This window comes from Danio rerio, chromosome 7 (assembly GCF_052040795.2).
Source record: "Danio rerio strain M-AB ecotype USA chromosome 7, GRCz13ab, whole genome shotgun sequence".
Taxonomy (NCBI): Eukaryota; Metazoa; Chordata; class Actinopteri; order Cypriniformes; family Danionidae; genus Danio; species Danio rerio.
The window spans coordinates 31,734,589-31,746,863 of NC_141027.1; the positions used below are offsets into that span (position 1 = coordinate 31,734,589).

At 35.4% G+C, this 12,275-nt stretch overlaps 1 protein-coding gene across 2 annotated transcripts in view; it reads right to left on the bottom strand.

Moving 5' to 3' along the window:
- igdcc4 (immunoglobulin superfamily, DCC subclass, member 4) overlaps positions 1–12,275 on the bottom strand; it is a 129,294-nt gene that overhangs the window by 14,902 nt on the left and 102,117 nt on the right. For both annotated transcript variants that reach the window (XM_087261269.1, XM_087261270.1), the window contains exons 8-16: positions 11,885–12,049; positions 9,903–10,040; positions 8,141–8,305; positions 6,161–6,382; positions 5,249–5,347; positions 3,425–3,608; positions 2,869–2,996; positions 1,178–1,345; positions 962–1,096 (exon numbers count right to left, since the gene is read on the bottom strand). In XM_087261269.1, coding sequence (XP_087117395.1) covers positions 962–1,096; positions 1,178–1,345; positions 2,869–2,996; positions 3,425–3,608; positions 5,249–5,347; positions 6,161–6,382; positions 8,141–8,305; positions 9,903–10,040; positions 11,885–12,049 — 1,404 coding nt within the window. The remainder of the gene's footprint in view (positions 1–961; positions 1,097–1,177; positions 1,346–2,868; positions 2,997–3,424; positions 3,609–5,248; positions 5,348–6,160; positions 6,383–8,140; positions 8,306–9,902; positions 10,041–11,884; positions 12,050–12,275) is intronic.

Below are 12,275 nucleotides of genomic sequence, written 5' to 3' on the forward strand. Positions count from 1 at the left end.
GGTTGACGTTTCACCACAAGATGGTGAGAGAGACCACATTATAATTTATTAGGGGAGAAATACAGCGTTTTCTACAGCTGAAAAAATCATTACGAAACAGGCAAGTGATATTCAATCTAAGTCGACCTCTCTTTTATATTTTGTACTGCTGTATTTCTACCATAGTAATCTGATAGTGTTTGCTTTGCTTTGGCTTTTTGGGGGTTAACTATTGTGATATCCCAATTGCAATAGAGAAATACTGGGAAATCTCTGTAGACTGCTGGCATTTCATGCTTTTTAACCTTACAATCTTAAAATGTGAGCAAAATGTTATGTTATCACTTTAGACATTATGCTAGAGAATCATTGAAATACTAGCTCTAAAGTGACGTTGTAAAGTAATAATAGTTTCCGCTGTTTTGAAGTGAAATGCAGATGTCAATGAATGGTGGAAGAAAGTAGTTCTTTGTACAAAAGGATATTTAAGACTCTCCGTGTTTGATTTTCTTTTCATATAGATAATTATGCTGCGAAACTGTTGTATAAATGCAATATCACACTTGTAGGAGTGCAATGTGGCTGTTTATCGTCACTGGTTGGACACTAAGGCACTTGGCCTGCAGTCCCACCAGTGCCAATATAAAGCCATATTACACTGCTACTAGTATATATATATATATATATATATATATATATATATATATATATATATATATATATATATATATATATATATATATATAAAGTGTGTGTGTGTGTGTGTGTGTGTGTGTGTGATGAACAACAGTGTAATTAATTATATGGATTATATGGATGAAAGAGAAAAAAAAAAATTTAATGTAAAAGTGAAAGTGAAAAAACTGATAATCTTCATGTTTCGGACAAAAAAGGTGACCATAAAAAAGTATTACAACCTTAAAAAATAAAACCTGAACAAAAAAAATAAAAACAATCCATTGCACAAATAGTGACTGCATACCATATTTTTTGGGAGGTGTATAGACATCCTTCACGGGTGAATATGGTCCCACTCCCACCTCAGTGCAGGCCCCCATCTTAAAATAATAACGCGTCCCGCTCATCAGGCCCGGCACCTCTGCACTAGTCACGTAACCTGAGGGACGAGGAAGAGTCAGAGCCACAAGAAATGACAAAGTACAACACCATTGGCTTGTTTGTGTGTGTGCAGACTGACCATCATGTGTGAGGTTTGTCCACTGGTAATCTGGATGGCTGATGTTGGGGGTGTAAAGAATCCAGTAGGTCAGGACAACTCCATTAGGCTCCAGCGGAGGGCGCCAGCTCACCAGAACTGAGAACGAGTCCAGAGCGCTTAACTGCATGTCCACAGGAGAGGAGGGTCCTGTCGGAAAACACACACACACACACACACACACACACAATTGAATCACAAACAACAGCCACAAAAGAAAGAGAAGCACAGTAGTTCGGAATAGTAAATATAAACCACCAAATAATTGTGAAATTTAATCATCTGAAACTTTTATTTCAACTTATATAATGCAATTAATTGCAGCAATATAGGTATAAATCCTAGAGAAATTTGTATTTGGTGCCAAATGAAAGAAAGATTGCACATCTCCTTTTTATTTATTTTATTTAAAGGGATAGTTCACCCAGAAATGAAAATGATGTCATCATTTACTCACCCTTCAAACCTTTATGAGTTTCTTTCTTCTGTTGTAGAAAAAATATGTTTTGAAGAAAGCTGAAAACCTGTAACCATTTGTTTTTCCTGTTATGGAAGTGAATGGTTACAGGTTTCTAACATTTTTCAAAATATCTTCTTTTGTGTTTAAGAGTAAAAAGAATCTCATAAAGTGATAAAACCACTAGAGTATGAGTAAATAGTGTTTAATTTTTTTAATTTTGGGGGAACTATCCCTTTAAAGGAATTGCTGTGGGGTGAGGAGAAGGAAAATACACATTTAAATAGTTTGTAGGCAATAGATGTACTCAAGATTAATATGAGGTACATATTAGGTAAATATAAATAAAGTATTAATAATATGAGGTAAACATTAAGAAAAAAATCTAAAATATTAATAACATGAGATAAATATTAGGAAAAAAATGATAAAATATTAATAATATGATGTAAATATGATGTATATATAAATAAATAAAATCTTTAAAATATAGGGTAAATATTTGTATAAGTAAGTCAGCATGATACTTCCCCTTTAAATCATATAGTGTGCTAGATGCTAAAGCTAAACAAATAATACAACCAAACAAATGTGGTCACATTAGGTATGGGCTGTGTGTTTTACTGAGATTCTGTGAGTATAATATCACGTTTTAAACAGGGAAATGTCTGTTTTTAAAGTGGCCACTTTTTTTTCTCCCTTCAGGAGCAGATAAAGATGGTCTCAGTGAGTGTGACACTAAATGGCAGTGTCTGTGCACCCTGCCATCGCTTGGCCAGACTGACTGACAAGCTGAAAACTCTTGGCCAACAAAAGGGGCAATTCCATCTGGGCTTTTAATTAAAGCCAATTATCTCCTTACGCCTCTCCCTATTAATCCCCTAACTGTTAACCTAACACACACAGACACAAACACACACAAACTCACAGGATGCTCACAAATTCGCATTCATTCATCACTTCCCACGCAGAAAAAAAAAAGCCTACAGAAATTCACGCTTGTACACACATTATAATTAAAGCTCTCGCTCACGCATGAACACACTAAACACTGCCAGATTCACCAGAAACTAAACTCACATGTGCGAAAAAAGCTGCTGCTTCTTTTATTTATTTATTTTTTTGGAGTAAAGGAGACCATGTGTAGCATCTTCAACTTTCTTTTTGATATTTCCTTCATATGTTCAGTATAAAGGTTGCTTCACATCGTACTCACTGTCTGGAAGTGTGGACTCTTCCACTGTACTGCTGAAAGGGCCGCTCATATCAGCTCCGTTAGACTGCACAGCGATTTCATAGCTGGTGAAAGGCTTTAGTGATCCCAGCAAAATCTCCTGAGAAGAGCTGAAACATAATGAAGAGGAATACACAGCATGGGAAGATGTTTGTGGGAAAGACCAATGGTTTATGAAGGACTTTGATATTTGAATAAATATGTTTTCAGTACATTATTTATTACTGTAATGAAAATCAAGTTTGTATTGTCTTTTTAGTAAGACTTGAAACACTTCTTCCACACTACCATTATCCAAGTAAAAAAACAGATTCAATTAGTCTAAAGTGACTGCAAAATACATTTTTAATGCTACAAACTGATCTCTATTGTAAAAAATACTGAACTTCTCAAAGAATGTAGCATGGTTTAAACAACAATATTTATATTTGGTAAATATATATTTTTTGTTTAATTTCATGAAGTAGTACAAGGATTTCTGAAGAAATCTGAGCATGTGAGAAACTTTCTTGTATGTGTGCGTTCTTTAAAACGGTACCTGGTATAGTATGAGACTAGCGATGCGTTGCGAATGCCTGCAGGGCTGCAGCGTATTGTATAGTTGATGATACGCACATTGCTGAAGTGTGGCTTCTCCCAGCGGAGCCAGATAGAGGTGGAGCTGTTCGCTCGAGCTCTGACACTGATGGGTGGAAGTGGTGGAAGAGAGTCTGTCGTGCGCACTAAACAACCACACACACACACACACACACACACACACACACACACACACACACACACACGCATATTATTTATTGACTTTAAGAGACAGTTTACCCAAAAATGAAAATGTATGGACTATTGCTGGTCAAAAATTAATTGTGATTAATAGGATCCAAAATAAAAGTTTGTTTTGACATAATTTAAGTGTGTGTACTGTGTGCATTTATTATCTACACTACCTGATAAAAGTCTTGTTACCTATCCAAGTTTTAGGAAAAACAAATAATAACTTGACTTCTAGTTGATCATTTGTTATCAGAAGTGGTTTATATGAAAAACAAAGGCCTCTAGATTACGCTTATTTCACCAAAATAAAATATGATCATGCCTTGATTTTTAGTTATTTAATTAGGACAGTAAGGTCTGATTTTGATAAGACAAAAGTCTTGTCACTAAACAGAAATAATGTACAGTAAAGAATATAAAGTCATGGTGCAGTGTAAAAAGAATTAATACTGTGTAGGACTCTCATTCTTGCAGGACTCCCAGAGTTCATCAAAATTCTTTGGATTCATCTTCAATGCCTCCTCTTTCATCCTACCCCAGACATGCTTAATAATGTTCATGACTGGTGACACAATATATGAATTTTATATAAATAAAAGACATATATTGTGCAAAAAAAATATTTTGGATGTGTTTAATCGCAATTAATCTTTGCCCAGCATTAGTATGGATCCTTTACACATTTCTGGGTTTCTCAGCAGCGGAAGTTGACATAAACTTGGAGCACAGTAAATCGGAAAATGCAACAAATACATTTTTCTTTTCTTTTTCCTGATATAATAAATGAAAAACTCAATGATTTTTTTTTTTTGTCATTTGATGCAAAGATGATGTACAGTAATACAAAGTATAGCTTTATAAATGTACATACGATAAAAAAAGACTAAATTAAAAAACTTTCAAGAATTTAAGATGCTGATGGCAGCTGTCATAACAGTCTTATGAAAAGGGTCCGCAGTTCATTTACATTTTCAACTCTATGCAGTAGGGTATTATAAAAGATTTTCTAGCTATAACTGTGGTTCTTGATGATTTAAAAATGCTGGTAACAGTAACAGTTCCACCAAAAAAGAAAATTCTGTAATTTTCTTATTTTTTTTTATAATTGTTCACCATTTATTTAGATAAAACATATTCTAAAGAATGACAAAAACCAGGAGCCATTGACATCAATAGTAGAAACAAAAATTCTATGGAAGTCAACAGCTGCTGCTTTCCAACATTTTATAAATATATACATTTTGTTCAACAGAAGAAAGAAACTCAACCAGGTTTGGAACAAGTGGAGGGTGAGAAAATACTAAAATAATTTTTAATGTTGGTTTAACTCTTTAACGGCTACCAGCACTTTGAGAATAAAAAAAAAAAAAAACATGAATATTTTCAAAACAAAATTAATACCCGAGACTAAGGTATCATCAGAAGCTATGTTTTTTTTATTTTTATTTTTTGAACTCTCAAAGTGCCACTAGTGACTAGTATTTCATAAAATCACCAAAAGTATTTCATTTTTAGGCAAGTTATCAATTTAAATCTTCAGGACAGCTTGACATGATTTGATCTACTATTTTATTTTCATCCAATATACACACACCTCGTGTGAGCTTCTCCGTCCTTCCCTTCCAGACAGCAGGATAACCCTCAGTCTGCTTATTAAATGCCCAAACCCTCACCTCATACAGACGATCAGGAGCTGAAAGAAAATGATACAAATAATGATCATCCAGACTGGTCTAGACTGGTCTGTTGAGCACAAATTGCAGTTTAAATAAATACTAAAATACTGTCTGAAGTCATTGTCTATCATCCAATAAAGTCAAACCTGACCTCCAGCTTTCCATTTTATAACTACTGGCAGTGCAAGAGAATCACTCTTGATGTCTAAAATTTCAGCTTCATGTATAGTTGTATGCAAGGGCACAGTAGAGGATCGCCTCTGTCCAGGGGTCTCATTTATAACACATTTATCAAGTTCGTATGCACAAATCAATGATGGAAATATGTGTAAACCACATCCCTTGCAAAAACTGATCTATAAAGAACAAACTTGATGGAAAAAATGTGTGCAGTTTTAAGTAAACTCTAAGGTAAACACATTTAACAACCTAAAATGTATTTAATTGAACCACTTTAAATCATCATACACAAAAATATTATGATTGGTGTTATTTCAAACTACTTATTTAAAATGAGCTGAAATAACTCAATTCTTGACAGTTTTTGTGGGACAACTTAATAACTTTATGTCCAATCCACCTACATTTGTAAAACTAACAAGTTAACTTGATTCCTTCATGTTGTCCCAACACACATTGACTGTGTGCAACCCAGCATTTTTTTTACAGTGTATGAGACATAATCAGTAATAAAAAAACAAATATTTATTCTAGTGTACATTCACTCCTGGTACATTTTTTAAATCAGACCCCTGCAGTTTTATCTCAAACAACTAATCAAGCTCTTCACATTAATTGGAGCAAAATGAAAGACTTTGCTCAGTTCTCACCAAGGCCCGTGACCTCGTGATGTTTAATTCTCTTCCTCAGCTTGATCTGCTGAATCCTCTCGCTGATCACAGGCTTCTCCTCATTGGTCAGCTCGTCTCCGTCCACCTCCCGCCAGGAAAGCTTGTAGCCGGTGATCTGCGTGTGATTGGGCGGCGACTGCCATGTGACATGGAGGGAATGCATTTTGGCTCTCACTTTGAGCTCAGTGGGAGCAAAGAGCACTGTGGGAAAAACAACAGAGCATGTGAGAATGGCAGTGTGTGTTTTGTGTTTGCAAACTACACAACATGTTATTAGCAGGGGACTCTGATATCACATACTAATTACAGTACTATTAAAAACGACTGTAAAGAAGCTTATATGTTTATCCCACCATAATAATTCAAATGGTTACAAGTTATTATTATTCTATCTATGTATGAATTGATATATTTCACATTTTGAGAAACAGCTTTCAGGTATTCTGGAAAACAAATTATCAGCACAACTCACAAATAATAACTGGGCATCAAATCAAATATTACAGTGATTTCAATAGCATTGTGTGGCACTAAAGACTGGTGGAATGGCTGCTAAAAATACAGTGCTGCCATCACTTGTATGAAGTACATTTTAAAATATATTTAATTATTAAAAAAACTGCTATTTTAAATTGTAAAAAATATTTTTTAATATTTTAATTTTGATCAATAAAAGTGAACCCATACTTTGTACAGTAGTGTTTAAAAAAATTAACAAATTGTTTATACTGGTATCTAATATTACATGCAGACACTAAAATAATATAGTAATATAGACAAGAAGTTAAACATGGACATAAACAATCCTGGTAGATGTCAGATGAACGGAGAGGCACCACTGCAAATGGTTTAGGGTTCATACTCTTGGCCAAATTCAAAATTTTCCTCTTCCTTACTTTGACTGACTAAAAAGCTGAAATTTCATGATCTATAATAATCAGAAAAAACAAGGTGCATACTATTATAATAGTTTGACCTTGACCATAATTTTTCAATTTAATAGGCATTATTAGAGCAGCAATGGAAAATTTGCCTCAGATTTTAAATTTTTTAAACGAAACCAGAGTATCTAGTCTCTGTAGTGGTCATTTTGGTAGACAGAGTCTACCAAAGATTCCCTTGTATATTTACTTTGGTTACAGGTATAGTTTGGTGTTTGCATTTGACTTAAAGGGACAGTTCACCACAAAATTACAATTCTGTTATCATCACCAGGCTAATACCATCCCTACAGCAATGCATGGACTAGACTAGTCAGGATAGAGGGACAATGACCCAAAGCACACTGCCAAAATATCATTGGAGTGGCTTTACAACAACTCTGTGAATGTTCTTGAGTGGCCCAGCCAAAGCCCAGACCTAAATCCTATTAAACATCAACAAAGAGGAATGGGCAAAAATTCCCGAAGACAGGTATGCCAAGCTTGTGGCATCATATTCAAAAAGACTTGAGGCTATAATTGCTGCCAAAGGTGCATCAACAAAGTATTAAGCAAAGGCTGTGAATACTTATGTACATGTGATTTTTCAGTTTTTTTATTTGTAATAAATTTGCAATAATTTAAAAAAAAAATCATCATTATGGGGTATTGCGTGTAGAAGTTTAAGGAAATAAATTAATTTAATCCATTTTGGAATAATGCTTTACCATAAAAAACATGGAAAAAGTGAAGTGCAATGAATACTTTCCGGATGCACTGTAGGTGACTAAAAACATAATACAGTATAGAAAAATTACATTTTAATAACAGCCAAAAATAAACTGATAAACAAAAGTGCCTGTTATTCCAATACTTGAACAAAAAACTGCCTGACATTGAATGTATGGAAAAGAGCTTTTTAAAATTCCATGAACTTCCAGAAATTCTATGACCTCTGGGAAACCTGTAAGTTTAACCCTGAGCGAGTTGAAACGGGTACTGCATCTGTGTGCATTTATGTTTGTGCACGTTTACTCACCCTGAGTAAGGTTTGGTGTGTGGTGTGAAGCCCACTCAGAAGACTGACTAAAACCAGCCCGTGTTCCTGCAGAAATCCGGAGCTGGTACGCTTGATTTGGTTTCAAATCCCTAAGAGTCACCTGCGTCTCATTTCCACCCACTTCCACAGAGTATATGTGATCCACTGCAGGGCACACACACACACACACACACACACACACACACACACACACACACACACAAACACGTGCCAGAAGATAAGTACGCCAGTGAAAATCATTTCTGTAGCCGACTGATAAAGCAGCATGAACAATGGATGTCTGAAATGACTTTGCTTCGTCTCTCATTCAGTGTCACAGGCCATCAGAGCGAATCTGTCTTTTGTTCCACCTTTATTACTGTTCATTAAGCATCCAGAGCTCTAATAGAGCTAAGCAATCAGGCATGTCTTTGTCGTTCCTCAAAATACCCCAGACATGTCTGCTGCACTGCTAGTGACAAAATTAAACGCACAAAACTAAGAATTTTACAGGCAACGTGTGTCAAGGCAAAACCTCACACACAATCCTCTTTCACACACTCGTTCATTTACTAATTTAAAAAGCCTCTAAACTTTTAACTTGAATGAATCTACTACATGAATGAATAACTACACGCCTTGTGTAATCGGAGTGAAATTTGAGAAGTCAAATGCGATCATTCAAGTGTGGGCAATTGATGCATTTTGTTGTACTTGCAATCTTACACACATTTTATGCAAGAAGTCTGCTATATTATTATAAAAACCCTTTTGATTTAAAGCTATCACCATTTCATCGTATTATTTGGACATATAAATATTAAAAAATTACAACCAATTGCATGTTTGCGTGTGTGTAGTCTTTATGAACATTATACTATAAAAGACTGATGTATTAAAGGGATGGTTCACCCAAAACTGAAAGATCAGTCACCATTTACACACCCTTCACACATCATTAACCTGTTTAAGTTTCTTTATTTTGCACTACAATAAATTATTTTCTTACTTTAAGTTGTTGTCTTATTTCTCATCCAAATATATAAACATTTTTAGTTCAAGTATTTTATATATGAGCAAAATATATAGTATTGTTTAAGTAATAATATGTGAAAGTTTCTCTTTAAATTAAGCAAAATAATCTGACAATGAGGTAAGTGCCAAAACAAAAAACAAGAATACTTTGCTTACAATCTTGGCAGATTATTTAGTGTGTTTTAAAGAAAAACTCACTTAATTTTTGCATATCATTTCTGAAAACATAAAATTAAATATAACAAATAAATAATAAATAATTAAATAAAATAACATATTTTTGCTTGCCTAGAAAATGCTTCTTGATTTAAGAACTTGTAGATATTTGAACTGGAAACAAGACAAAAATAAACAAAAAAGAAAAGCATTTTATGCAGTGTGTTGAAATCAAAAGAAGACATTTTGTAAAATGTTGGAAACCACTAACCATTGACTTCCATACAATTTTTATTCCTATCATGGGAGTCAATGTTTACAGATTTCTAACAATATTTAAAATTTGTTCTTTAGATTTAAAAAAGAAACTCAAAGGCTTGGACCCACTTGAGGGTGTGTAAATATCAAGTAAAGTTTCCTTTTTGGGTGAACTTCTCTTTAAATATGACAAAATACAATACAAAAGTATCCATATTTTTGTCTGACCGCTCAACAAAGCAATGTAATAAGATCACATTTTTAAAAATCTGAATATTATTTTATGCGTAAGGTCAGTGGGTGGCTCTTTTACCCTGCTCCAGTGCTCTATAATCGATGCGGTAGCGAGTGATAGCTCCGCGGCTTAGCTGTGAGGACAGAGGCAGCCACATCACTCTGATATCAGTGGGAGACGTGCTCAGCAAGGACAGCTGCGGAGAAGCACTGGGAACTGCAGAGAACACAAAGCAAACAAAGATTTACAAAACAGCAGTCGCAAATGATGTACTATACACGACGGATTTACACTCTGCGGATATATACTAATCTATCAGTAAAAGGTTATTTTGTCATTGAGCTTGTCTAATGACCCCTCCTACTTCTCTACACAAGAAAAGTGAGAATATTAAAGAGCTTAAACTTGAAATACTCAAAATAAAAAATACATTTTAAAATAATCACCCTGGTATTTGAAGTACACAAGAAAACATTAGTGTGCATATACTACTTGCACTTTTTTAAACTACAAAATGGCACCGGATAGGTCATAAGACCATATATGTACCAGTGCTTAATTTGTAAATTGCAAGGTTCCGGAACAGATCAGGGTAACGGGTCTGGCAAGTCACCAGATGAGGGAGAGGTGCCACAAACCAAAGTGAAGGCTAGGGGTGGGGATTGTTAAAATGAGGTAAAGTCTAGATAGAATTCACAGCATGCCGGAAGTGCGATATGCACATCAATATAACTGCATTTTTTATGACACTCTATTACAATAATTAACATTTTTACAGTACTTTGACAGTTGGGTTTAGGGTTAGCACAGGCATTCAAAATAAAATTTACTGGCAAATTTATTAGATAACATAAATAATACTTGGTACAACTTGTTTTTATGGTACTGTGACAGTTGGGTTTAGGGTTGGGGTGGGGTGCACCGGAGTGCATGTGTCAAGGCACTAACCACTACACCACTGGCGCCGACGAGCCACATTCATATCTGATCTAGCAACAACCGTAAAAAGAGGTGGCGGATCAGATTTCAGAGGTGCCAGATGCGGATCCGGCTTGTTCCGACACAAATTAAGCCCAGCGTATTTCAGAAGGGAATTTTTACAAAATAATAACACAGTTTAAAGTGTTTAAGCTCTGAAGTGCTGTGAAGAGCATAGCAAACCAACAAGTGGTGGTAAAAGTCTAACCGTAAATCCACATTGGCCAATCAGAAGCCCGAAATAATGAGTTATCAGTTTCAGTAGGCTAATCTCAGCAGGCACAGGACGTCAATATGACTTCATGGGACATTTCATTTTGTTTGGAAATGAAAAACTGGTTGACGTCAGAGTTAAACGTCAGGCCGACGTCAATGCCGAATCGATGTTGCATTTTGGTTACTTTGCAACGCAAGCTAACAACAACAAAATATCAACATTTAATGATGTTACAGCTTGATGTTGTGTGGATGTTATCACTATGACGTCTGTCAGACATTGGATTTTGGTTGCCATATATGACAAATAAATGTCAGTATTTTACGTCAATATGATGTTGGTTTAAGATGTTGGCTCGACATTGAATTTTAATCACATTAGAACACAGCTCAAAATCAACAAAATATCAACGTCAGTTTGCGTTGTTATTGGAAGGCAAAATAAACCCAGCAAAAAAGATAGTTCACCCAAAACTGTACATTTGCCCACCCACCTTATGCTTCCAAGCATTCACGATTTATTGTCTGTTGAACACAAAATAAGACATTTTGAAGAACATTGGAAATCGGCAGTCATTGACATCAGCAGTCAATGTCAATGGTTTGCGGTTTCCAACATTCTTTAAAAAAATCTATTCAACAATAGAAATAAACACAAACACGATTGGACCTGTTAAACCAGGGTTGGACCTAACTAGATGATGACAGAATTTCAGGGCAAGCTACTCCAGTATTCCATGTACAGTATATAGTAAATAGCCATGTCTAAACACAGCGCAGATATCAAGGAAATAGCATGTTTGATTGCCAGCAGCTCAATTTACTTTCTTTATGATATTGACCACTCTCTATTATTCATTGCTCACCATCCTCCAGCATCTCCACAGTGACAGGCAGAGACGGGCGACTGGCACCCATGGGCGAATAGGCCACTACATAGAACGTGTAGGCTGTGTGAGGGAGCAGTTCTTTCACATGCAGCTCTGTGGTGTCGTTATTCACCGCAAACTGATACTCCATGTTGTCTGAGCCTGCAAACAAACAAGCACATTTATAGTTTAAAAACCTGCTCCTAAGCAAAACATTGTTGTCCTTTGGGTATGAGCATGCGAATGTGGAGAAGAGTGACCCCATCAATAGCAGCGGTCTACAGTACGAAGTGAATTGGCCTCGGTAAAGTAATGAGACTGGATTTCTCTCTGTGGACTGATCCACTTAAGCTGGCTACACTCAGAGTAATGAAAAAGGCTGCAGGTC